At 38.0% G+C, this 27,939-nt stretch overlaps 1 protein-coding gene across 4 annotated transcripts in view; it reads right to left on the reverse strand.

Moving 5' to 3' along the window:
• The window catches only part of arhgap21a (Rho GTPase activating protein 21a), a gene marked incomplete at its 5' end in the record, with an annotated part of 101,973 nt that overhangs the window by 22,672 nt on the left and 51,362 nt on the right, over positions 1 to 27,939 (reverse strand). For all 4 annotated transcript variants that reach the window (XM_084103459.1, XM_084103460.1, XM_084103458.1 and 1 more), the window contains 6 exons: positions 933 to 956; positions 3,869 to 3,923; positions 4,328 to 4,406; positions 6,538 to 6,630; positions 22,859 to 22,880; positions 24,991 to 25,176. In XM_084103459.1, coding sequence (XP_083959585.1) covers positions 933 to 956; positions 3,869 to 3,923; positions 4,328 to 4,406; positions 6,538 to 6,630; positions 22,859 to 22,880; positions 24,991 to 25,176 — 459 coding nt within the window. The remainder of the gene's footprint in view (positions 1 to 932; positions 957 to 3,868; positions 3,924 to 4,327; positions 4,407 to 6,537; positions 6,631 to 22,858; positions 22,881 to 24,990; positions 25,177 to 27,939) is intronic.

The following is a 27,939-nucleotide window of genomic DNA, read 5'->3' on the forward strand; positions in this document are numbered from 1 at the left end:
AAGAAGGGACATTTTATTAAATATAAAGAATGAGTAACACTACATGCACTAAACAAATACTGAAATGCAAAATAGATTATTTACAAACATAGTTAATGTTGTATCAAACGTAATTTTTTTTACTACTTTACTATTTAACCAGTAAATTACAGGGGGCAGGTTGACCCCGATGTCTTTCTCTAAAGTTCAAATGCATCCCAGGAAAAGTGAGAGAGGGGAAAAGGTCAAGTAGCCAGGCTCAAATGCTTTTAACCTCATGGAGGGATTAGGTATCAGAGGCTTACCTACCTTTAGCTGAGGAGAGAGAGCAGTGCGCAGACAAGAGGAAAAAGCGAGAGGAGGGCAGCCTTTCACCGAGCACTCTACAGACGCTTGTAGCTGCTCTGTTATCATCTTACAAAGTCAACAGCCAACTAAAATCCTTAAGGTCAAAATACTACATTCTGCACAGGAAATTACTCCATTTACAATGCGTCTTCTTATCCCAGGTTAATATATAAAGTTATTTCTGCCTCAGCTGTCTCAGTGTGCATATGACAGAGCTCAGGCATTAATGAGAGTGCAGACGTGATAGCTGGACTTTTGACTCTACACCTGAAGTGTCGAGTTACACAGGCATGTCCCTCCCTCTCTCTCTTCCTCTGTCTGCTCCGCCTCTTCTATGGAAATAAAGATGACTCAGAAGCCAACAAATTTTAAGGTGCAACCTTATGGCAGTGGAATAAATAAGGAGAAAAATGTGTTTTGTGATTGAATAAGCATATACTGTCCCCAAGCTTGCAGTTCTTAAGATAGGTAAAGACTGGATTTTAACAGACATTACAGGTACAAAGGGAGATGGAATACACATCCAAGGCAAAGAAACAACCACAAAAGGTTAAAATTACATAACAGAAGCGAGGTAGCAAGTGACAGGTTTAGCTCCTTCTTACCAGAGCTGTGATATCCCTGGAGAACTGCAGCCGGAAGGTTAGATTGACAGCGGGAAAAACAAAGGAAGAACGAACAGGAAAAAAGAGCAACGGTGAGGGAAGATGACAAGAGCTCTACAGGTACACCAGAAGCAATCAGCCCCTATTCCAGACAGTGCTGCTGTCATTCTAGTGCAGGATAAAGCACGCTATAAATACACACTGCAGCAGAAAGAGAGAGAGACTACTGGAGGGATGCCAGTCCAACACCAGAGATGAACCAGACAGAGGAGGACACACTTGAGATCAGAGGGGGACAACTGCTGCTCTTTCCAGAGTGTCCCTGCAGCTTTAAACCAAGTAAAACTTTTACACACAAACTCACAGTCAGCCAACATTCTCTTATGCACTGCATATGTGGCTCCTTTCCACCTAAACACACTCTTAAAAACAAAGGTTCCAAAAAGGTTTCCCCAAAGAAACTTTTAGTGAACATTTCTTAAAATAGCCACTTTTTTTTTTTTCTACTATAAATAACCTTTGTAATGGAAAGGTTCCATGGATGTCAAAGGTTCTTTATGGAACTATCAATGCCCAAAAAGAAGCTTTATTTTTAAGAGTGCTGTGACTGTCCGCACAATTCTGTTCTTTTCAAATGGCAGCTTCATATTCTTTTTTTCTGTTGTTTGTATGCCCTTTGGACCTGTTTACACCTGAAATTAATAAGGTGGTCCAATTACAAGTGGTCAGCTAAGACTCATTGCTGTCTATACCGGGGAGTAATACGGGTCTCAGATGTGTCTTCTACGACCACTTTCACATTGGATTTCAAGGGGATGGTCTGTCACTATATCAATGTAAAAAATAAAATAAATTATAAAACTGCTAAAAATTATATTCTCATGATTTTCTCAAACAAAAAAGTGAAAATATTATCAAAAATTTTTACACATAATCTGGCAACATGGATTGAAATGTAGCTAATGCAATGCAATGGAAGAATAAAAAATGAATTGCATCTACAAATAAGGCAAGCAAATGGATGGATATACATTTAAATTTATACCTGCTATGAGTTTGTCCTTTACCTGTTAGTTTCACAGTCAAAATAGGCACTTTGCAAGGTGCTGCTTTGGATCTGATCAGCTGACTACTTTGCATACAGCACTTGCCGTTCCCTGAAGTCCATTACATATCTTCTGCCTATGATTCCCAAGCACACATGGTAATATGATCCTTTTATTTTCTGCCTCTACTCCACCTACACCCATTCTTTGTGTTTTATCCATAATTTCTAAAGCTAGTTTGTCACCAGCATAATTTAAGGCAATTTTAGACTACTGCCTTTACCATAAATGTATGAAAATTGTGGTTGTAAATCAGGGTCAATCCACCAAATATTGATCTCTCAACTCTTCCCAAGTTAAAGCATTAGTATTGTGTTGTTTGAGTAAGGAATAATTGACAATGGGCTGTTTTTAGAAAATAATGCACACACAAAGTGGTAATTCGGCCACAATGCGAAGCGCCATATTTTTCAATAATTCAATGGCCAGGAGTTAATTATTCCGCTTATACTGTATACTACGGTTACCACACCTCAAAACATTGTTCCGATGATGTATTTTAAGACATTTGTCAGGTTTTTGTCCTTAAAACGCTCTTGTGTGTAGGACTAATTTCTTACACATCTAATCCCATGTAGCTTTTAAATTGTTTTGGGTTTTGGTTCTTTTTCTGTTGTACTCTATAAGGACATTTGAAATAACTAAAATTTATTTTAGTATAAAGTGAGGTGGAACTATAATGTGGTCAAGACTTGCCTGGAACTACTTTAGATGTGCGTTTCCCTGAAAATAACTGCACGCCTGAGAACATTCATCAACCAATCAGATTCAAGCATTCAAACAGCCCCATGGTATAAAAATGAATATAAACGTGTTTTCTTTGAGATATTCAATGTCTTTTGAGGTTTGTATTTGATGACAAAAAATGACTACAAAGTTTATAAGGGTTGATAAAATATTAGCATTTTCCTAATCTTGGATTACTATTATTTTTGTTGTTGTTTTTTATTAAAAAAAAAAAATACATTAAATTACTAATAATGATAAAAAATAATCTAAAAGTAACAATCATAAAACTGTTTATTCTAATAAGAGTTGTCTTCTCGCGAGGAGCGTTATTGGTATGTGGTAAAGATTTGCTGAGTGTATGTAGGGTTTCAAATCAGTCACTTATGAGAAGATCCCTATGCAGACAGTAGAAGACTGTAGGTTTTGGAAGAGAACATGTTGCTAGAACTGCTTCCTGTTAGCTGAAATAACAAGCATGAGTGTCATTCCTAAGTCTAAAACTCTACTCTGGATGGACTCATTACTGTCAAATCAGAAAGTGCCCGAGGGCTCCACAGTGGAAGATGAGTTTATGTGGCTGGCATGTAACAGCCTGAGATTTGGAGTTCCGTCTGGAATGGGCTCCGATATGGGATTGGCATTACGTCCCTAGTTCTGAGGAAAACCTCATTATAGCTGAATTCAAAATAAGCACACACACACACACACAGGCGCCATCACGCTTCTCTGCTCCGCTGGATCACTGAACTCCGCCTGGAAGAGCATCTTCACCTACGCAAACTGGTGCCATCTGTCTCCACTGCTCTGCTTCCCTTCCAACAATTCCCTTTGCTTAAGTAATTTCATCCATTTTTCACCCAGAAACTTCAAAAGCCAAATTTTTTGACCACAACACAATGTTAAACTTGAAAGGACATTACTGGCCACAAAATAAAAAATACAAAAAATAATCTCAAATAAGATTTTACACAAGTTTAACTGATCAAGGTTAACTAGCCATTACAAAGGCGAGAGAAAGCCTGAAGATTAATCTATGTTTGCCCAAGAAATTATGATTTTTTCGGATGTGTGACAAGTAAACCCATGAGAAATAAAACCTACCAGCTGTAAAATGTCTTCATCTTTTGGCATTACGCAGAGCTCCAGAGATGTGTCACTGCAAAGAAACATTTTGAAAAAATAAACTGAAAATGATATCTCAGACGAAGTCATGAATACAGTCACGAGTACAGTGCTTTTCATGATATTCAAGAACAAGGAAGAACTGCTAGCTGTGTTATTACCAAATACAATTATGCAATAAAGAGCATATTCATTAAACTTCCTCAAGGATTAAGAGATTTATCTGGAAGACTTAGCAGGAACAGATAATCAGCCCACAAAATGAGCAAAAAGAAAGCATGTGTATACAGAGCAGCAAGTATTCCTGGATTAAGTATCTTATAAAATTGTATTTACGTTAAAATCAAAACCTATAACTAGTTACCAAGTCAGATCCTTAACTATGAGGCTACACCACCCCTCAGGGGCTGGAACAAGCAGTGCAAGTTGCAACATTACCTGTTCTGGATAAGGGCGATTACTTGGGAATACGTCTTCCCGATGATGCTTTCTCCGTTGACTTTTACAATGCGATCCCCTGTGGGAAGGAGAAACAGGAAGAGAGCCAGATAGTAATGTATAGTAATCTATAATCTATAATCTATAGTTCAGTAATGTAAAAAGATGTTGTTGTTTTTTTTTAAAATACGTGTTTTGAAATCATGGCACATGATGCCATGGTAAAAATAATTACAGATTTGGACAGGAATTCAGAACCCTGGAGTAAGCATGTTTGTACAGATACGTTGACCGTTATGTGCTGAAGATGAGATTCACAGGAAAACAATCAGAGTGAGCCAGCAGTGAGATATTGTGGATAATTGTGGAAACATGTGTTCTGGACCCTCCCAAAAGTCTGTCCACTGAGACCAACATAGTAATAACTTCTCAATGTTTCTTTGGGTCCAGACTGATCACACTTACATAACATTTCAGCTGCTTATGAGGAAGTCCTGCCAATGCATTTTGGATGCTGGCTGATGGTATGACTGTTTAGTAGTGATGCCTTCATGCATCAGTTAACCAAAGATTTGTGTCTTAAGGGGGCTGACAAGCAGGATGTGTGGTCTATCTGTGCTATTTTTATATTTACTAGTGTACATACAGTACTGTATGTGTCAGATGGATGTATTTGGATGTTGCATTTTTAAAGTGCCCTATTATGCTATTTTAAAGGTTCCTAATTTTGTTTTTGAGGTCTCCTACAACAGGTTTACATGCATCTAAGGTCAAAAAGTAATACATAATATAAATCGCAGAATCAACTCTTTTCTCATAGTGTCTTAGAGAGCCTACTCTGCTCTGATTGGTCAGATGAACTAGTCTGTTGTGATTGGTCTACCGCTTACAGCACGTGTCGGAAACGAAAAGCCCACTACCATATCTGTATTGGTAATCTGTCAGTGATACAAACAGTAACAACGTCAGTTTTACCGAATGACTTCGAGCTTGAGTCCTCATTCTTTGGAAGTGCATGCAAAGTGGATTTGCTTTAGTAGCGAAGAAAACAGCGTCTTCTCCACGTGTCTACAACACAAACCAAACTCTTCCAGACCTCAGCAACAACTAAAGTGTTTGAGGGCGGGTCAGAGTAGACGTTGTTCGTAAGAAGCCAATGAAGACCATAGGCTGGCATTATGCAAATTTGTTACAAACCTTTGTAGGTTCACGAAGGATATAAGGCTGGAATTACTGACGACTCGTTTCAGGCGGTTCAGAATTGGTTCTTTCTTTTGGGAGACAATAACTCCATTTATCTCTAAAAACCTTTTACATTCACACACAGCTATATTACACACTACATGAAAGGTAATATCAGAAAAAGTATAATAGGGGGACTTTAAGATGGTATAATAGATAAATAACTTCAACAAAATCTCACCTGATGTACAACTCACCAATGTTAGTTTTAAAACAACGGACTAGGGGTGTCACAATATACCAGTATTGATGATAACTGTGATATTTAAAACTAATGAATATTGATATCATCTTAATACTACACATACATTCATATCACAAATAATCCAGCAACTATCTCGTTGGCACTCCAATATAGTTAGTGGTGGTGGTGCACATTAACGTTGGTTGGTCACTACCTGTCATACAAAATGGTAAAAATAAGTATCAGTGTACAGCTACTTCTGCCACACACACACACAAAAAAAAAATTGTGTTGGATGAGATGACAGGTGAAAGCCAGACACTCTACCCATACCTAAAAATATTTAGCTCGCCAGTGTGGAAGGTTTTGGACAGGGCATTAGACATCCCAGTCTGCAGGAAGTACCATTCTTTTTGAAGGCTTTTGTAACATTTTGGTTACAAACACTCTCTCCGCCTCCCTATAATTGTATTTTGAGATTGTAATTCATTGGCGAAAAAAAAGAGAAAACACAAAAGATGAATCTGACTTGTATCATCATTTATATTTTTCCCCCAGAATTTCTATAGATATTGTGATAAAAACGTCATTGTGAATTCTTTCGCCATGATAATCATCTAGTGAAAATCTGATATTTCGTGATAGGTCTACAACTGACCAATCAGAACAATTTGTACAGTTTTTTACAGTCTTAAACTGTAATTTAGCAATATCCTAATTTTGAATAACGGACATAAAATACGGGCATTAAAATGTGTCTCGAGACTTGAACAAGAACCAGTACCTGTGCAGAGTCCAGCTCCATGTGCGGGGCCGTCCTCTTTCACCTGCTTGACAAAGATGGTGTCCATTGGCTCCAGTCTGTTCCTCTGTCTCCCTGATGGCACGAGACAAAGAGCAAGAGTCACTTGAGAGTCATCAAAAACAAAAATTCTTTCACAAATTCTATGATTGTTCATGTTGGAATATCTAATAAAACCTTGTCAAGCCTTGGTCATGTCCTCTCTTTTTCTCGTGCATTTTCCAAATGAAATCGGTAATATCGCACAGACTTATATTGCACAACGAGACAGCACATGTTAATCTACTGTCCTCTAGTCATGCTCACTGTGAATCCTCTGCAATCTCTCATAATCTGATCTTAGTAAAGCATAAGATGATATAAGATATGCGCATGCCTACGTGTGAGAGTGTGTGTATGCACATATTTGACGGGGCTAGGTCGTGCTGACAGAACATGATGACTGAACGCCTACATTATGACACACTGCACTGATTAGTATGCAATATCTAATGTTGATGCTGCACACCATATTGTGAGTCGTAAACATTTACCAGCTAGCTCGTCCGTTACTTTTGGATATTTTGTCAACAGTAAAAAAGAATCTTACTCCATTATACATAGAAACGGCATAACAAAGCCTTTGAAAAAGTGCATCATCATATCTGGGACAACTGCGACAAACCACATATTGAATTATCAGCTTGCATAGACCAACAAGGAATCTGAACGTTTTCATCATTTTCTATGATGGAGGAAAATCTGTATAATTCTGTGGAATGTAGGGCTGCACGAACAAATCAATTTGCTATTGTTCTCATAAAAATTACAATATATATATTTTTTTTGAGGTTTAATGTGCTTGCTTGTAGGGCTGCACAATTTGGCCAAAATGTATGATTATATATCAATATGGATATATAATAATGATAATAATATTGAATAAAACATTATAAAAACAAAATAAGAAATATTACTATTATTTTACTGTAAAATAAATTAATGGTATAAAATAATACAGTTCTATTAAAAATATTAATTTATTTTACATCTGTAAAATTACAATACTAAGATTTATGGCTGTCTTCATTTATTTTGACAGGACTCATTCTTTTATTTTGATGGAAAAACACAGGAAGCCCTTAAAGTCACTATGAAATCAAAATGGACAATATAATACTTAGGTATTTATTATAAATGATTTATCTATTCACATCATTATTATTATTATTTTTAATTCATGTGTCCTCATAATCTTTAATAAAAATAACTTCCTCTCCCTCTTGCAACGACATCTCTTCTCTTCTCTGATGACTTGTTTACCGGCGCAAGGGCATGACAACCTGACGACCAATAGCAAACCACAACCATATCAATTGCAGATGAACAAAATCAAGTCCCACTCTACATTTTTCTTTTGTTCGAGAAGCCATTTCACACTGATACGTCACAAAAGTTAACAAAAGACTATTGCAACTTCTGTTTCATGCAGACTTTAAAGCTTTTTTTGTTGTTGTTGTTGTTGATGATAAGCACTTCTCATTCAAGTATATGAAGATTGCTGGCGCATATTGCATTCACATTAAAGCGTCCCAAACTCAGAGCAGACGCAGAGATACTGCCAACCGCTCCGCTCTGAGATACTGCAAACGCCAACGGATAATGAGCTGCACTTTGCACTGAAACGCGCAGAGTAAATATTTATTTACACAGCTTTTGAGTTTTGATAAACTCACAATATCTGATTTATTTCCTTTAATCGTGCAACCCTAGTGAAATATGTTTAACAGAGCTTAATAACAATCTATGCCCAAGGGGCAAGAGATGTGTAGCTTTGCAAATGTCTTCTGTTCAAACTTTGCAGAAACCTACGGAGGCAGATTATGTGCTGACCTACATGTAGAGTAGTTTGGGATCAGAAAAATTCAGTCCACACCAACACAGAAAAGTGCACTGCAGAAAAAAACATTCACCAATCACACAAAATCACTGATGCAAACAGATACATCTTACTTGTGCTCGCACTAACATATAGCCACACAAAAAAGCAGTGTTTAATGTTGTTACACTGATGTGTGGTGTCAGGCTCCCTCTACGAGCACATGAGGTATTGCAGAAGATTTTCACCATACTGAATGATGTAATACCTCACTGGCCACATATAATACTGAGCATGCTCTGGCTCTGACATACTGTACATCTGAGCGTGTATGTATGTACACGCATTAGTTTCTGACTAACTTATTTTTTTTAGATTTTGACTTCTACAAAATGAATGTGTACGTGTCAAATCAATATAGCACTTTATAAAATACAGCAGTGTGAGCATCACAAAATTCAGGAATTAGTAGTTGCTAATTCAAGTAGAGGTAAAACAAAGCAGCTCTACAGAAGTTCATACAGTCTAAGTGAATTCAATGCTACTGCTACAATAGTTTCAGTCTCAGCTTCAAATATGTCACTATGCCACTGATGAGAAAGCCAAAAGAAACAGTGGCAAGAAACCAAAATGAACTTACAGATACTATAATATTAATTAAATGAAAGGCCACCTAAGTGTACTTAAAGAGTACACTTTTGTGACTATAAATATACGTTTAAAAGGTGCACTTTGTAATGTCAAATTAAGTTTTATTTAAAGTACATTTTAAATCATTATGTTTTAAAGTCCTGCTGTAGTCAATAATTGTATCCCTTAAAACTCATCTTTGATCACCAAAATTAAACATTTAAATGTTTTTTCCTTGAAAAAAAAAAAAAAAAAAATCATGCCTTAAAATAGCTTGAATGTAACTCTACACCCTTGCCTCATTTAGTAAACGCGTTCTATGAATATGCAAATGAGCCCCGTCTCCACTCACTCACACCAGCTCAGAGATCCACTCCTTGACGATCAGGCATTGACCTGATTGGTTCAAGGTAGTTTGTGACGTCAGAAACACCAGTGATTTTAAACCGCGTTTTTGAGACTGTCTTTGGTTCACTGCAGTTTTAAGGAGAAAACACTCAGCAATGGTGTTGACTTATGAATTTGCACATGGTTTGTTTTAAAGCATATTAAAAACACAACAGACATATACATAACATTAAAAGCTTGATTTTCACCACAGGGGGACTTTAATAATCTTTTGTCATGCTTTAAAGAAGTACACTTATTTTGATATACTGACTAACAAACTAAAGCACAATAAGTATTTGATTATTTTAGTTTACCATAAATGCTTGTCAGTACATTTGGCCATACACTTTAACCATATTTCAAAGACAATAGAAATGATTTTGAAATGACATATGAAGATGTATGAAGTGCTACTTTAGTGAAGTTTATACACTTTTTGGAAATATGCTGAGTGTACTTCTTTTCACAGTGGTTTTGCACTACAATGTATCACTACTGTTTAATTTGAAAAGCTAAAAGGACAAAAAGCAGGATTCCTTCAGCCCAAAGAGCTTATCTAAGAAGTCAGGTAGAGAATGTGATATGAACAAAATCTTTTCTCAATAAATTGCCACAATGATGAAAACATCATCTGGGCCAAAAAAAAAAAAAGAAAAAAAAAGAAAAAGCCTTTTCAACTGAGTAGCCCTGGTTTACCCAATACTGAACACTGATCCTGTAGAGGGCAGTAATTCATATGATCAATTGAGGGCTCTAGTAATGGGATACCATCAATGGCTCAGTACCAGACCAGGAGGTTAATATTTTATTCCATTACATATGAACTGTGATCCAATCTGATTACTATTGGCATCTCTTGTGAGGCTTTGTTTAATATGATATGGCTCATCCTCATCTATCGAATCCTGCTGCCAAGACTAGACTTTTAATGGCTGTGCTTTACTGAGAGGTGGAGGCTCCAAAAGGATGTCCCACTGATACAGTTACACTATGACAGCCATCGACTAATGGGCTGTGGACGTTAATCACAATATCTGTGTAATGGTCATTTCAAAGGTACTTAAAAAGAATTGGAATATAGTGCACGAGTTGTACGTACTATATTAATGTGCTTTTTATCTTTCTGGAGCTTGGCAGCCACTTCCTCATTCACTTTTGTTGTATGGTAAAGTGCAGCATGAACATTCTACTTCGTATTTCATGGAAAACAGGAAATCAACAACATGACGGTGAATAAATTATGATTTTCTAAATTAATTTTAAAGTGTATTTTCAGAGTTTAGTAGCTAACGGCTGTAACTCCAGTCTGATGTGAATGTGTCCACATGCACGATGATGTTTCACACTAGCCTCTGTGCCAAATTCTCTGCCGTCCCTCGGGTGACTCATTCAAACATGCTTTTCTTCAACACATCAATAGAGGGCAGAGGAGGGCATGCTGAAAACCGTCTTTGTGTGGACAGGTTTGTGTTGCCCCCTCAGCGTCTGGAATCTCTTTTGTTAGTCTGTGTGAGTGTGTATGAATAAGGAATAAGAAACAATGCTCCCACAACAAACACACTGCTTTTACCAGCCGTTTGCTTCTCCCTAGATATAGTATAAAACTAAATACCCTAAAGTGCAGTTCATATCCCAGTGTTCTCGTCTACAGAGGTCTTTCTTCTTTCAGCGTGAGGTGTATACAGTAAATGACTGATGTTTTAGCTTGAACCACACTCACCCTCAAAACCCAGCCAGTGTCAACACACAATATGACTTATTGTGAGAAATCGAAGTCTGATCTGCTGCAATCTGCACTTGAACCGCAAACTGTTGAACGAGTGTCAGGGCGTTTTCGGGTACACAGTGCTCTAGGGTTTGAGGAGAAAATGAGTTCAACCCAAAACCAGGCTCTGTGGGAACTGCCGGAATCACTTGATTTACACAAGTATAGCCAACTCTGCTCTACTGTACATAGACCCCAATATGATCACAGTGAAGTTCTTCATCCTTTGCTCAGGGTAAAAAAAAAAAAAAAACACCAACAGCAACAAAACACCTTCGTTTTAGCCTGATTTTGTTCTAAATTACATCACATGCATTTGTTGTTCGAGTTTGCTTAAAGTACACTAGCGTTCAAAAGTTTGGAATAATTCGTTTTTTAAATGTTTTTGAAAGATGTGTCTTATGTTCACCAAGGCTGCATTTATTAAATACAGTACAAACAGCAATATTGTGTGATTATTACAATTTAAAATAACTGTTCTTACTATTATCCATGTTGAAAACAGTTCTTGCTGCTTAATATTATTGTGGAAAGCATAATACATTTTTTTTTTTCAGGATTCTTTGATAAATAGTAAGTCTGAAAGAACAGCATTTATTTGAAATAGAAGTCTTTTGTAATATTGCAAATGTCTTTACTGTCACTTTTAAACAATTAAATATATCCTTGGTGAAATGAAGTATTGATTACTTACTTACCCCAAAACTTTTTAAAGGTAGGCTAGTGAATCATGGTTTCCACAAAATATTAAGCAGCACAACCGTTTAACCTCAAAACTAATAAGAAATGTTTCTTGAGCAACACATCGTCATATTACAATCATTTCTGAAGGATCACGTGACACTGAAGACTGGAGTAAATTACATTTTAAAACATATTAAAATAGGAAACAGTTATTTTAAATTTTATTTAAATAAAATGTTATGTAGGGTCCAATTCTTGCTTATTATTATCATGCCTATTACTAGGACATTGGCTGATTATTAGTACTTATAAAGCACATATTAAAGCCTTATTCTGCATGACCTTATTCTACATCCCTTAATCCACCCAATACCTAAACTTAACAACTAACTTACTAACTATTAATAAGCAGTAATTAGGAGTTTATTGAGGCAAAAGTTGTAGTTAATAGTGATAATTGGACCCTAATCTAAAGTGCGACTGAAACTTCTTTCCCTAAAAAAACAAAAAAACAACAAAAAAAACGACAAAAAAAAAAAACATTATTCCAAACATTGACCGGTAGTGACCGGGGCCTTTAGCCTGAGACAGTCAGTGAAATAACTTTTGCATAAAAAAAAATTACAAGTACAATCTTTATAATATCACCATCTCCAATTTGTTTGGCTGATTGCACAAATCTGATACAATGAGCTGTGCCAAACTCTGCTCTATATTCTTTTCCCGAGTATTTTCCACTCTCTCTATTTGACCTAATCTTTCCTCTGTCTTTTTTCCATCTCTGTGTGTGTTATTTTGGCTAAAGTCTCTCGTGCGCAGCTGGCCCTCCTGTTGTTTTGTGTTGGATAATGTTGTTTGGCAGCGGTTGGGAGGACGCCCATTCCCTTGATTCCCCTCAACATTACACAGCAGGGCCAAATTCCTGCACAACACAGCACTGACTCTCTTTCTATCTCTCACTCTCAGACAGAGGAGGGAGAGAGGGAATGAATAAGGAATTGGACTTGGTATGCAGCACAAGTGTAAAATAAAGACATGAATGCCCATCATTCATCTGACTGACAGAAACTATTGTGAACAGAAAACTGAACTACTTTGCAAACCATGATAGTATTATGACAGTGCAGAGAAAATTTGGATGATCCATGAACTTATATGAAATGGAAGTAGGTTAACTATTTAAAATTGAATTCCCTAATATACACATATTTCTTTCATACAGTATATTCTAAATGGCAAGTAATTTTATTTGAAATCCAGTATAAAAACCAAGCTGAAAGATCAGTGGCCCAATGTGTGTTCTTACCCATCATCACTCTGAGCCGTCACTCATGTCTGTTGCCTACAAACCACTTTTCACTCATCTCAATAAGAAAGCTGCACAAGCTGCCACCTCCGTTTAACACAAAACATCTGGGTAATACATCAATCCATTACAGAGATCACTAGTAACCAGTCATGTCTGGCATTAGCTTTACAGTTTTTCCAATGGCGATACCAATATCTAGAGAGCATGGTGATAGACAGATATATAGGCCAAGTTTGGATATTTTGAGATTATCTGCATTTTTTTTTTTTTCCACATTAAATAAAGTAGTTAAATAGTTAAAGGTAATGTGTTTCAATAGGTTTTGCTATGGTATCGAAACTGGTACAGAGAACGGTGAAATTTTACTTGTAATATACCAACTACTGAAATTTTGGTATTGTGACAACACTACGCAGTATCTAACAATACAAATGTTTCAATGTTCTTTTAAACAAGTGTCAAAAAAAAAAAAAAAAAAAAAAAAAAAAAACATTAGACCTTTTGCACATATTTTATCTAATATTAAATGTTGGATAGTTCAGCCAAAAATGAAAATGCCATCATCATTTCCTATGGTTGCCCTTTATGTCTGTCTGTGGGTTTTGCAAATATTTAACCAATGAAAGTTTTAAAAAGAGCTTGTGGCTAAACCTCGTAACCCCATTGGATCCTCACCATGTTGGTAAAGACTCATAATTCCACCCCTTCTCTATCGTGAATGAAGTACCACACATTTTGGACCATCTCTGCTTGTTTGCAATGCAACAATTGACCTATGGCTAAGCCACGCCCCCTCCACTCACTCAGTCAACATTCGGTGACAGGCGCTATGGCAGCTGTCACAGTAGGAGACATTTCACAGGAGGCAATTGATGATTTTTGGAGACAGAAAGATTATATATCATCTTAAAGTCACCAAAAGGGCCTTAACTATGCATTGGATGGTTATATTACTCATTTTATTGTTGAGAAGGTCGATGAAAAGCTTCAGCTCCAGGCAAAAATTTACAGGTCACAGTGTAAACGTGATAAACCGCATCTCGTTGCCATCACCATCTCAGACAACAAGATAGAGGATCAGCATTGTTCATGCACTGCAGGATAAGAAGTGTGATTTACTTTCAATTTATTAATGTATTATTATTACCTTCAATTTATTAATCTAACTTGACGTGACTTGTAAAATATGCTATGGTAATTGCTACTAGCTTATTTTAAGCTTAAAGCTCCATATTAGCATAGCTAGATTTTTCTTTTGCTAAAGCAGCATTTTGTAATATACTAGGCTAACTTTTTAGGCTTTTCTACCGCATAACTTAATCCAGAACAGACACTTATCTCGGTTGAGATGTGGCTTGGGAAAGGGTAAAAAATACACACCGTCGCCCAGCCTCTCGGGATACCTAGTGTCGGAGTTGCATGTACCCCATGCACACCGTTTGACCATTTTAAACTTAAAATTACAAGAAAAAACATATAAAAAGGAATGAAAACTGACTAACTGCAATGCATTCCAATGGACGTGGAAGCAGAGAATGTCCGAGTGTATTGGGTTAGTTATGCGCACTGTGATTGGCTCATCGCGTTTGGGGGTGTGGCTTAGCCATAGTCAATTACGATTCGATTCAGGAGTATATCTATCGATATTATGATGTGCCTATAAAGGTGCCTCTAAAAATAAAAAAATAAAAAAATATATATATATACAAATGTATATGTCTCATACATATATTAACACAAACTTTTGTTATGGCGCTTTTCCATTACCAGTACCAGCTCAACTCGACTCGGCTCGGCTCGGCTCGCTTTTCGCTCCGTTTTCCATTGCAGATAGTACCTCCACAATAGTACCTGGTCATCATAGCGACGCCGCAGGAAACTGCCGTGACTTAATCTTTTACGCGAGACGCGCGAGACACACCCGCTACCCACACACACAGGACAATGGAGGAAATCGAGTGTATGCTGTTTTTGGATGTTTTTGTTTTTGTTTTTGCTGTTTTTTATTCAGGATACTCCGTCTGGCGCGTGCAATGATAACGCAGGGAATAGTGACGATTCTCGCTGACCAATCAGCAGTCTGCCGTGTTTTCACGTCACATTTTAGTATCGCCTCAGCTCGCCTCAGCTCGCTTAGAACCTCACCGGAGGTGGTACGAAAAAAAGTACCTGGAAGCAGGTACAGGTACAACTTTTACACAGTGGAAAACCAAACAGAGCCGAGTCGAGTCGAGTCGAGTCGAGGCGAGCTGGTACTGTGTAGTGGAAAAGCGCCATTAGATGCGATTAATCATGATCATGGTCTACAGTATTCCACACACTTTGTTGTGTTGTACATTTTGGCAAAATCCTGCATACTGCACACAATATACATAATACACATTGCAAAAAAATATATAATAATATTACAAGTATGGTATTACAGAACTACACTGGACCTGTTCATCTGTAATCAGGTGCAGAAATATAGCGGAGGTTGAGGACAGCAGCCAAGCTTTTGTGTGACAGGAGAGCCAAAAGCACATTGTTTTTGGGAACCCAGAGCTCTCTTATTTACGAGCGTTCTCCATATCTTCTGCAGTCAGGCAGCACTAGTGTAATAAAGCAGCGGAGACACTAGAGTTGGTGTCTGGAATGCATCCAAACCGAGTCTGGCCCATGCGGTGCAAGGTGGGGTTTTACTGGTCCTCCAAGAATCATGCAGAATTCTATTTGCTTGTGCTTGTGCTCTTGCTCCAATCCCTGTCCTCATGGACACCACCCAAAACATTAGCAAGAAAACAAAATGAAATGAAATATCTCTGGCATGTATTTTCATAGAAAAGGAAAACAAATATTTGAACAGATGTTGACTTTTTTTTATTTTTACTGCATATTTTTTCAACTGTAGCAAAGTCTTAAAGCACAACACAATGGGGATAATTCACTACGAATGATCTGTGACTGCTGATATGTTTATTTGCATTGTTTTAAAGTGCCTCTTTTTTTTTTTTTAAAGGTTCCTAATTTTGTTTTGAAGGTCTCCTACAATAGGTTTACATTGGTTTAATTTTCTCATAATATATATTGCAGCATCTCCTCTTTTCTCAGTAGGCGTGTTTCCATTACAGATTTGCGCAAAACTCTTACGATTTTTTCTAAATGTCGACAGAAAACTATTGCGAAATGACGGCGTTTCCATTAACCGATGTTATGCGACTAAAACTCTCGCGATAAGTCATTCCAAAAATCATAGCAACGGACGTTGGTTGGTTTATGCATCTCAGCCACCGCACTGGCCATTATTATTAATCAAAGGAGACGTATCCAATCATTAATGGTAAGGAAAGACTCTTATACTTGAGAGCGGCACATATGAGGTGTTTTTGGGTGTTTCTCACTCATTTCTGCTTCGAGGTCTTGATTGTGGCATTTAGTTGAGGTTTAGAATCCATTATTCCTGTAATTCTTCTGTCTATTATGAATTTAATAAAGAACTCCGTCTCGTATTCTGTCCAAACATACTGTGTCGTCTACGTCAGGTGACCTGTAAATGCGCAAAAACTGTTTCCATTGCAGTTTTGCGAAATATTTCTTTTTCGAATTGCCTGAAAAACCACCTCATGCGAGCATAAAAACCTTTTTGCGATAAATGGGAGTTTTTGCAAAATTGACGTGTTTCCATTGGGCGTATTTTCAATTCGCAATTTCAATTTGTGCAATTTGAAGGGTAATGGAAACGCGGCTAGTGTCTGAATCAGTTTGATAAAAGATTCAGTCTCTATAGACCCCTTCTTTCCAAGAGCCTACTCTGCTCTGATTGGCCAGATGACCTAGTCTGTTGTGATTGGTCTACCGCTTACAGCACGTGTTGGAAACTATATGCTCATTACCATATCTGTATTTCAGCTCCAGAAGCTTCCTCAGCACTTGATACACAGTGATACGAACAGTAATGATGGTGTCGGTTTCATCGTATCAACTCCAACTTGAGTCCTCATCCTTTGGAAGTGCATGCAAAGTGGATTTGCTTTAGTAGCGAAGAAAACAGCATCTTCTAGACATGTCGAAAACACGAACCAAACTCTTCCAGGCCTCAGCTACAACTGCAGTGTTTGAACTTTGCAGACCTTTTACATTTACAAAAAGCTATATCACACATTACAAGAAAGGTAGAATCCAAAAATGCATTTTAAGGTATAATACAAATCACCCAGTTTAGCAAACAAACTGATCTCAATTTGCAAGGGGAAATTGCCATTTTAATACAAAGAAATGCAACCACACAGTGGTAGAAACTAGTGAGTGAGTGTTTTCTTGAGGGTGTTCCTAACCCTTTCCTTGTGGAACTTGGAAATTGGTTTAAAATCGGATTCTAAACTTCCATAATCATCTTTTTGGTCCGAAGAGTTTTCACAATGGGCGGGGCTACCTGGCACAACACCCCCCCAAAAATGTAAAGTATAATTCAGATGGATTGTAGCTTTGCATTTGTGGTTGGTTAGGACAAAATATTTGATTTGAATTCTGATTAACATTTTTATTTATACATTACTTTATATTTATGATTACATTTTATATTAAACACAATTAACTTTTTATGTCACATCTGGATAGGAGATGGTTTTCCAATAAACCGGTTTACAACCAGCTTTTTGTGGGTGGTTACAGTGTCCTGTTAACTGAAATTTGGTGCATTCTATAATGAAACGCAGTGTTTGCGTGCAAAAAAAACAACAACTAACAAACAAACAAAAAAACTCAAATTACAAAACGGTTTAGTAAAAATGGCACAATATGTGAATTCTCCCTCAGCTCAACACCTTACACATCTCGTTTAAGGGTGAGAGAAATTATGGAAAATGAGTAAAATATATTCTGGACTGTACAGCTTTAAAGCAAAAGTCAACAAACACACACAAACATTGTGTCATTCTTTCAAACATATTTTACAGGCAGTAAGAGCGCTGATCTCATAATACACAGCTCAGATTGGACGATATCCAACCATTCCACCCAGATTGTCTGCACGTGGAGTGCAGATCTCCATCCACACACATGCCTGTGGCTTCTTCTGCATATATGTTACACAAATAAACATCCTAATTACTGTGAGGAAACATCTAGTTCTATGCAATGATAAGAAGCAAAAGAGGAAGAAAACATCCTTGGTGACATGATGTAGAAACCCGAATTTCTCTGAGGTATTTCTTAGTGGTTGTTTGTTCATATGACGGCAGACTAAGCTTTGAAAAAACACTCCCACAGGCAGATGAGCGCAAATGCTTGATTCAAAAACTCGATTTCACTTGTTGCATTCTGAAAAGTGTAAGCCAGGATGTAAGTTATAAAGCAAAGCAATCTGACATTTAAAGTAATAGTTCATCAAAAAAATGAATACTGTCATCATTTCCTCACTCTCAGGTCATTATAAACCCGAGATAAATCAAAATATTTGCTTTCTTTCTTCTGTAGATCACACAAAATGAGGTCAAAAGAAAAAACATACTGTAGATTTAACAGTTTTGTTCCTATAGTGTGTGGAGTGCCACGATGTGACCAAGACAGCGCATCACACACTAACAGATTCCATTCACAAACAACCAGAGTCCCGACCAGTGGCGCAGCTTGCAAAATCTAAATCGATGTCCATCATTTTGCGAGCAATTGTTGATAGAGAAAATTTTCGCACAATATTGGAAATATTTCCATTTTAAACCATCAAGGCAAGCCAGTAGATATCGCATAATCACTGTGCAAACTTTGCTCTATTATGGTGATGAAGAAGTCGCAAACCTCAGTCAATTATTCACTCCAGAAAGTAAAAACTTTAGAGTAAACAAACATGGCGGATGACGGGCAAGAAGAAATAGCGATAATAATGTTTGGACTGCTTTTTACAGAAAATGTGCGGAAAAAAAGAAAAAAAATTCTCAAATGGTTCTGTCTTCCATCAGCTTGCTTTCTGATTGGGTATCGTTTCGTTCCATGTGACAATATATACGTAGAGCACGTGCGAGTGTGTCCTCAGGTTTGTTCCCTCCACACAAAAGGAGTTCTGATCGTAAATATTCAACATGTTGGGTACTTACGATTTGAGATTAGTGCACGTTCTTCTGAACAGATTCAATCACTCTTAACACACCTCACACCACAGGAAAATCTGATAAGATAATCTGTAGAACCATAAAGATAATCAGGACTTTACCTAGGATTGTCGGAAGGGGAGAATTGGGCCCAAAATTGGCTCGATTATCTTGTAGTGTGTGGGTGCCTTAAACCAGGCTCAGACTTCAGGAGTTTCAGGCTGATTTATACCTGATTTACCCCTCCTGACATTCAGAGGAAAAAAAACGCGTCAAGGGCATCAGTTGGTTCTGATGTTCGGTGCAGATTATCTGGTAATGTGAGGTGTTTACTGATCAAATCTTAAACCTCCCGACCTGCTCGCGGATACATCGGGGCTGCCCCGACAATATCAAACATGTTTGATATTTAGGATTTTAAATCGTGATGATTATGACTATGATTATGTCAGTACTTCCAGAATAGCCAATGAGAGACAAGTCTACAAGGAGACGGAAGTGACGGAACTTTTGAAATGGCCACCGCGAGACAACAAGCAGCTGTACGGGTCCGGTGGACAACGAAGATGGAGGAACGGCTGGTCGTAATGTGGAAACAACACGACTGCTTATATAATGTCTACAGCAAGTTTCCGTGACACAGTATCCATGTTATTTACATCCGTTTCCCTGTGAGATCATGTGAGGTGCTAAATCTGGCATGATTATCTTAAGAATATATTGTAGTGTGTGATGTGCCATGCATGGTTTTCAAATTTTGTAGTGTGTGCAGGTTTGAGATTTGATTCTCCTTATGTGCGTGATGATGCAACCAGATTTCACAATCCATTAAGATTTAAAAACTCCTGTAGTCTGTGTCTGGCTTTAAGGTAAAAATCACTATGATAAGGAAAGGCATTCAAGTTATACTGTATATAGAAACCAGAATATCATAGAGACTCATTTGGGGTTCTTTTGACATGGGCCAGAAATCATCTAGTAACAAGCAAGCAATGTTATAGCAAGCACCAAGAGCACACTCTGAAGTATGAAGAGTATTAATGCCCTTCAGCAGAGTAATACAAGCTGCCAAATGAAGGCGTGTGTTACACACGCGGGCAGCATTTCCTTAACACTACAATAAATCTGTGTGTGTGAGTGTGTGTGTGTGTGTGTGTGTGTGTGTGTGTGTGTGTGTGTAAGTCTCAAGTTACACACCCCCCGTTGCAGAACTCTCTGGAATGCACCATTTAGGAATGGTTACGAGAAATTTCTGCTGCTCAATTTCCTGCAGGAAAAGCTCTTCACCAAATATTTAACTGAAAGGCAGATCAATTCACTACAGCTGTTCTAGGGAACATCACTACACGTCTGTCAGCTGTAAGTGGACATCAATATATCTTTAGCTCTGCCTGTAAATGGGCTGTAATTGGTGCCTTAATTACTACAGACAATTTAGCATGTTGGAATTACTTTAATTGTGAATTAGTTTTCTATTTGGGCATACAGAACTTGACTGTAATCAAATCTCGAATGCCTATTTGCTTTTATATGACTACATCATAACAATATTAAGGACACGAATGATCATTGAAACATTTAGTTGCCATCCTTCTATACAGAAAAATCTCTAAGGTTAAAAGAGTCCTAAAGCTGGAATGCTGTATTGACCAATCAGCTACTGAGAGCCTGAGAATCTGTTTTATAACTGTTAATATATCTCTATTACAGACAAGTTCTTTGAGAGCATGCAGGACTCTACATACTGACCTCATACTAAAGGGTTTCTATGGCAGGGAGATATGTTGAAGTGAGTGTGCGTGCAGTAAAAATTACGAATACGTGCAGGAGATGAAAGCCAGAGTGTGTTTTCCTGTTGTCATAATGGGGCATAGCAGACGTGATTCGGATATGAATGAGGGGAAATCTGACAAACACTGCAGCAGAAGAGAAGAGAGAGAGAGAGAGAGAGAGAGAGAGAGAGAGAGAGAGAGAGAGAGAGAGAGAGAGAGAGAGAGAGAGAGAGAGAGAGAGATGGTGCTGCTTTGACCAGAGCAAGTCAAAGACATGAATGAACAAAAATACAAATACAAATACAAAAATACTTATTGCAAATTAATCCATTTCTAGACAAACTAGACAATTCTCACAATCTACCAAAAAACCAGTGGTCCATGGACATTAACATGTGGCTAAGAATCGTGTTTTTCTGACATTTATATGAACCTGATTTCAATGCAGTATAAATACATAAAGCAAAGCCTGTGAACCCTTTATCTGATATACAACATTTTAAATACAATATAGGTAGATCTAAATCCAGTTGATCACTTACATCAATGTTATACCTCATCATATCGCCTAGCCCTAAAACTTAGTAAAGTACTAAGGATTATAGACATAACATTATGACTTTCTGCAAAGCTGCTTGGAAAGAGCAATACAAATAAATTCGACATGACGTGACGCTTGGGCGTATTTAATTGATGAGTGGTCAATACAATATATAACCCAGGGTATGATTTTACCCCAAAAATCAATATATCTGACAAAATTGTAATTGCCAATCCACGTTTTGCTGCCTAGTTTTTTCTGGGAATTGCAGTGATCTATTTGCTTCTCGTTTCTGTAGCATTTGGCAGTCTGTAAAAAGATAGCTCCGATGTCTTGTTGAATCTATTTGTACAGTCATTCACACAGCTCTATACCATTTTAGATGTGTTTTGTCTGTTTTTCACAGTATTCAAGCTGAACACCAACTCCCGCCTCCTGTGACATCATGTGCATCTATACTGGAGCCCTACTCCTGTAAACCTCTCTACTTCATGGCTACTGATAATTATTTTGCTGCTGTGCATGTTCCACTACCTTGTATGATTTGTAACTCCACAAACCTTCATGGCACTCTTAACCAAACACCAGCCCACAGCTGATCAACCGCCACAGAACACGCTGCACTGCCAGCTGGGAGTTTTCCTGCCCCGGGAGCGTGCATTAAAGATTCCCAGCAATTCGCAGAGTGCAAGGTCAGACACAGGCCACTGAAGATAACACCTCACTCTCATGACAGACACAGTAGATACAGAACTGAAGTTCTGGGAATCTCCTACCTATTACTGTGAAGCATGAACCTCATATCACAGTGAGTTTGCTGCTACGACCTAGATCTACTGACTAGCCAATAAAAATGCAACATGAAATGGCATATTGATCAACACGACATGACGCTAAAACTTAAAACTACTTACTTCAAGCCACTCCATTTGTAAAATTGGCCTCTTTCGCCTATTCTCCTCTTTCACTCCATGTTCTCCTCTTTCGCTTCCTCCTTTTTTCAGTGCACATAAAAACCACAACTGCCAAAGTGCGATTCATCTTACTCTATTTGTTTACCACTAGCGCATGCTAATGACATTTTATTCTTCTATACTAACTTGCGTTGTAGCCTACGATTCAGTAGGTGTCATCATCATACAGTCTACATACATGTACCCAAGTTTTTGTACAGTGTGATTTATAATGATCTTATAGGATTGCAGAAATCGCAGTCTGTAGCAGGCATCAGAGAAAAGCCTTAAATAAACAAATGCAGTGAATGTGGATCACAGACCAGTTAAACTCACCTCTGCTGCTATTGTCTTCATCCTGAAAGAGAGAGAAGATAAAAGAGTGTTAATACTCAGATGTTTCAAAAACGTTCATGAAATCAAAAGCTGTGTGGGATCAAAATCATGTTCCATTTGAAGTGTAATCCAAGCTACACCTAAAACCTAGTTAAACATTCCAGAAAACTTTACATTAATAACAAATTAATACTAATAAAGAATAATAATAATAATAATAATAATAATAAAAACAGATTAAAATATAAATACTGTTCTAAAGTTTGGGGTCAGTGAGACAGAAAAATATATCTCATTCCTATATGTTTGTGTCAAGTTTTGTTGTCATATATTTGCCTGACATAGGGATTAATGTGAATCACATGTTTGCTAACAGTAATCTGTAAGAAAGCATTATCTGAAAACAGTTGATGGTACTAGCATTATCTGACGGCTGGCGGTGGTGGGACAACAGAGCTTTAATCTCTTTATGGATGAGGGGCCACTAGGCTGATGTCACTCAGAAATAAAACAGGAATGAACATTGGACGGTGTGTATTAACAACCAGTAGAATTTGCTGACATGTATTTTGTCTCATGTAATCACTCAATCAGTGTTTCAACCGCAGAAAAATGTGAATAAAACAGTTTGTAAACAATGTCACATAACATTGCATTTACTTCAGGAAAGACATTCAGCGATCATAAACTCACTAGTAGTTAGCTAGAAAAAATTCTCTACGGAGGAGCATTTTCTAAATATACCCACTACATTATTCGTAATATTTTTTACTTAAGCTTCATTATTTGATGCATGTTTGAATAAATCTGTCATGAAAACAAGTTATTACAGTCCTTTTTTAAATATCAAAACCCTGACTGTATATATAATCAGAATTTTGATAATTTTCAGTGTGTTGTAAGTTCAGTGCCTGTTTGCCCGTGTGACCCAGTTTCCCAGTGTGTGCCAGTTTGATTCCCTTGATTGTATATCCCACTCACCTGCTGCCCAATAATTAGCTCTGTGTATTTAAGTCCTGTCTTCCTTCAGTTCATTGACATCAATGTAAAGGTGCATTTTGTCTATTTCCCTGAGCTCTCCTGTGATATATTTGGATTAAAGACTATATTGTTTGAATCTTCGTCATTGTGTCCTGTTAGCAGCCACCTGTGACTATATATATTTATATTCAACAACAAACTGGAGTAGAACCAATTATATAATTAAGAAGTTGATATAAAAACTACAATTTAAATGTTTACAACTCAGTTTATGTTTTATACGTGTATATTATTAAATATTAACTTTATTTTCGGGGGGGGGGGGGGGTTTGGGCTAAATGAAAACGTTCATTTTGGTTTCAGTGTGTCGGTAAAAAACCTAGTTTTAGTGCATCACTACAACTAACTGTCACAGTTATGCCCAGTGCTGGTTTTGATTTCTATCAGTCTGTTTTGATTAGTTGATAGTTTTGATTTCTATCAGTCTGTTTTTCATGCATACCGGTAATCATTTGTTCATCACAGCTGTTCATCATTTAGTTCATGTGCATTTAAGTTCCTCACCTTCACTCATTCTTTGTCCAGTATTGTTTGTGCATGGCACACTGTTTCGAGTGCTTGGCTTATATTTAATAAAGACTGTCGTTATTTATACCTTCTTCTTCGTCCTTGGACTTAAACTGTTACACCAACAAAATCCCAAAATGTGGCATAGACTTTATAAAAGGCTTGACAGTAGCTGACGATGTAGGATAGGATCCCATAAAAATTGGACCGACTGACACTGGAACGGCACTTTTGAGAATGGTCAGCTTTAACACTGCAGTGAAATATGCTGGAATACACAATTTATTTCTACAACCCACAGTTGAGTACATTGAGAATTGACAGCGCCGAAAAACACAAGGTGTTGTGAGGCCTGTAGATGTCCCCCCTCTTCCCCCCGCCTAAGATGCAAATGTCATAAATTATGCTATTATTGTATGCAGACGAGCACTAAAGGTAAGCATTTCATCTTAAGCACATACTGTATCTGCTGGAGAGGGAGAAAAGAGACTCTGAAGCTGAATTACGTTTAGGAAACAAACTGACAAAACCAATCGACCCAATGATCTGGGTCACTCTTATGCGTGTGTTTGCTGTGAACTGACCTTGAGAGAAGACTGCACGGCTGACTCCGGCGGGTACACGATGAAGTGACGGAGTGTGAAACCAAAGCCATGAGAGGTGCGGCGTAGGTGCAATGTTTTAGGCCCTGGCCATGAGAAGGGCTCCTCTTCAGCAGCCGGAGACAAGGCTGATGCCTCGCTGCGCTCACAACCATCCTTCTGTTTGGCCTGAGAAAGAGAACAAAATACTAATAAGTAGTCATTCGGATACTTTTATTCAATGGCAGTACATTAATGAAACAATCCACACAGAGGAAATGATAGTTATGTTTTTGGCTCAAGGGCCTTACATTCATCCTATAGCTCTACACTCAATTATTGCAGATATTTAACCACTCAGTAACAAAAATATGATGATACTAACATTTATTTATCCTGTAGGATAAGAGTCACAAAAAAAACACCCTAAGGAGAACAAACTTTTGAGTAATTTGACATCTGAGTTCAAAGCTTATAGTGGCCCTTGTGACAATCTCCCCATGTGACAACGCTCATCAAGAGCACTTCTGTTTACCTCATTTATAAATGGTTATGTCATTTATTTTGCCACATGTGCAGTATAATACCGTTGTCAATTCAAGAAAGGTTTAAAAGAGTTTGATCTCTAGAGGGTCTTAATGGAGTTTCACCCAAAACTGACATGATACTCATTGAGAGTGAAAAAGAGCTTCTTTGAAGAAGCTCATCATTACACAAAGCACTCTCTGTCCCAGTGCAGCAGAAAAAAACATTTGCCTTTTTAACCTGCCACATCAGCACTCACACACAGACTCTTGGTGTTCCAACTGATTTTAATAGGCACTGAACTGTATTGTGATCAGGATATGCAGATAAACTGGTACTTATGAGCAGACCATGAGACCCAGGACACAGTCTACCATTGAGGAAGTTCATCAAAGTTCACTGAAGCTGAAGCGGCACTAGCGTCAACACAGAACTGCAAAAATAATGACTGTTCTAACTGGTCAAAGTATTTACAACTCAAAAATACTGATAAAAACATTTAAATGCATTTTGTATGTGTGTGTGTGCCTAATATCTGTATGCATTATCAAAGTCCCTTTAAGAGAAGTCATTTCACTTGCCGGACATCTTTGAAATGCCTCTCGGGCATGCAAGTGCAGCTCTATCTCTTTGAATGGGGAAACATCAAATTCTCCAAAACTGTTCGCCAAGCTTATGATTAATGTCATATTTGAAATCACCAATGGAATCTGATAACAAATGTCTCATAAATTTTGTTTCTAAACGCTTGAATCACGTCTGACTGTTTCTATAGGAACCGGAGCTTCTAACGGCAGCTGCAGTGATGCGATGACTTTACCAATCGGTGATTGGCTCTTATTTAGAAGGCGGGACTTATTCTTCCCCATTCAAAACCATACGAGTGACCCGTCTTGTGTTATTCTATAGTCTTTGGCATTATGTACAGTATCTTTATGCTAATTATATTACTGCATCATTATCTTAACAGCATGCTGTGTTTCACATTAGGCATGTTGTTAGATGATGAAATGTTGCCTTTGAAAGCAGCTGTCTATTCAGGGCAGGTTCACACAGAACACATTTTTGCTGTTAAAAACATGAAACACAGGCAGTACATGAACGTGATTGGGCTAGTTTTGGCCATGATTGTGTGGGTTTTAAATATCAATTGGGCTATTCAAAAGCAATTGGTCTGGTTTTGTTACGCAACCCCGGACACAAGTCAGTGCAATGGGAAAAAATCCTGCAAGCTCTGGAGATGCATTTTTTAAAAGCTTAACTTCTTTTAACTTGAGCACCGTGTTTTAGAATGCCATGCAATATGCAAGATGCTGCAAAAGATGCAAGCGCGATGGTTAATGATATACGTCTCACACATTTACTATGAAAATCAATGGAAAAGTAGCACAGTGGAATGGAAAAATGTGTGAACGGCCCCGCCTTAAGGCTGATTTATACTTCTGCGTCGGACCTACGCCGGAGCCTCTACGCTGTAGGCAACGCGTTGGTTTTCATTTATACTTCTGCGTCGTTGTCCGCGTTGACGCGCAATTACACTTGCAGAGGGAGCATGTGAAACCCGAGGGAGGGGTTCTAGCAGACCAATCACAGCGCTTGCGTCCGCGTAGAGTTGACGCGTTGTTACATTTTTGGAGAGGTGCACGCCAGGGTACGCCGAAGGGTACGCGCGCTACACACAGCCTATGACGTAGCTACGCCGTGAGTTTGACGCAGAAGTATAATAAGGCCTTTAGACATTAGACAGCAAGGCATCTCACTAGGTTCTGGAACAGAGCTTTTCTGTTTCCAAACAGTCATTCATACGCTATCTGAAAACAATGGGTTTCTCTTAAGGGCAGAAGGTATTGCAACAGAGTATCCTGTGAGTGTTTATAAAGCATCGCTGACATGATTTTACACATCTCAAATATCTGCCACTACAATGAATGAAGGTCACACAGAAAATGCTGGGACTCAACCGAGACATTTCTTTCCATATGACCAATGACCAACACATATGTACATGTCATGCACATCACGACACCAGTAATGTTCTTCTGGCGGGGGGAGGTGGTAATTCACGTTAGCATCTGGGTCGGTGACGTCAGTCCGTCCACCCGTATCCTCGGAGGAAACGTGTGACATTTACATTATGAAATAATGGCAGTAGACTCTCATTCCTCCACAGGGTGTGTGACTGTGGTAGACTCTGACAACACCACATTGACTCCGGGTCACTCTGACTGCCAAACAGACCAGACTGTGGTTTAGCATTGCAGGAGATGGATGTATTATAAGGGAATGGATGTATTTTAGCTTGTGGCTGGGCTCAGGTACAGACAGCTGTGGATGTCTCTAGAGTCTGGGCTGGGCTTTTACACAACAGAGCCTGAACATGACATCACCAGAGGGAATTAAATTACGTACATTCAGTGTTGGACACAG

The sequence above is a fragment of the Abramis brama genome (assembly GCF_963993115.1).
Source record: "Abramis brama genome assembly, chromosome: 24".
In the NCBI taxonomy this organism is placed as follows: Eukaryota; Metazoa; Chordata; class Actinopteri; order Cypriniformes; family Leuciscidae; genus Abramis; species Abramis brama.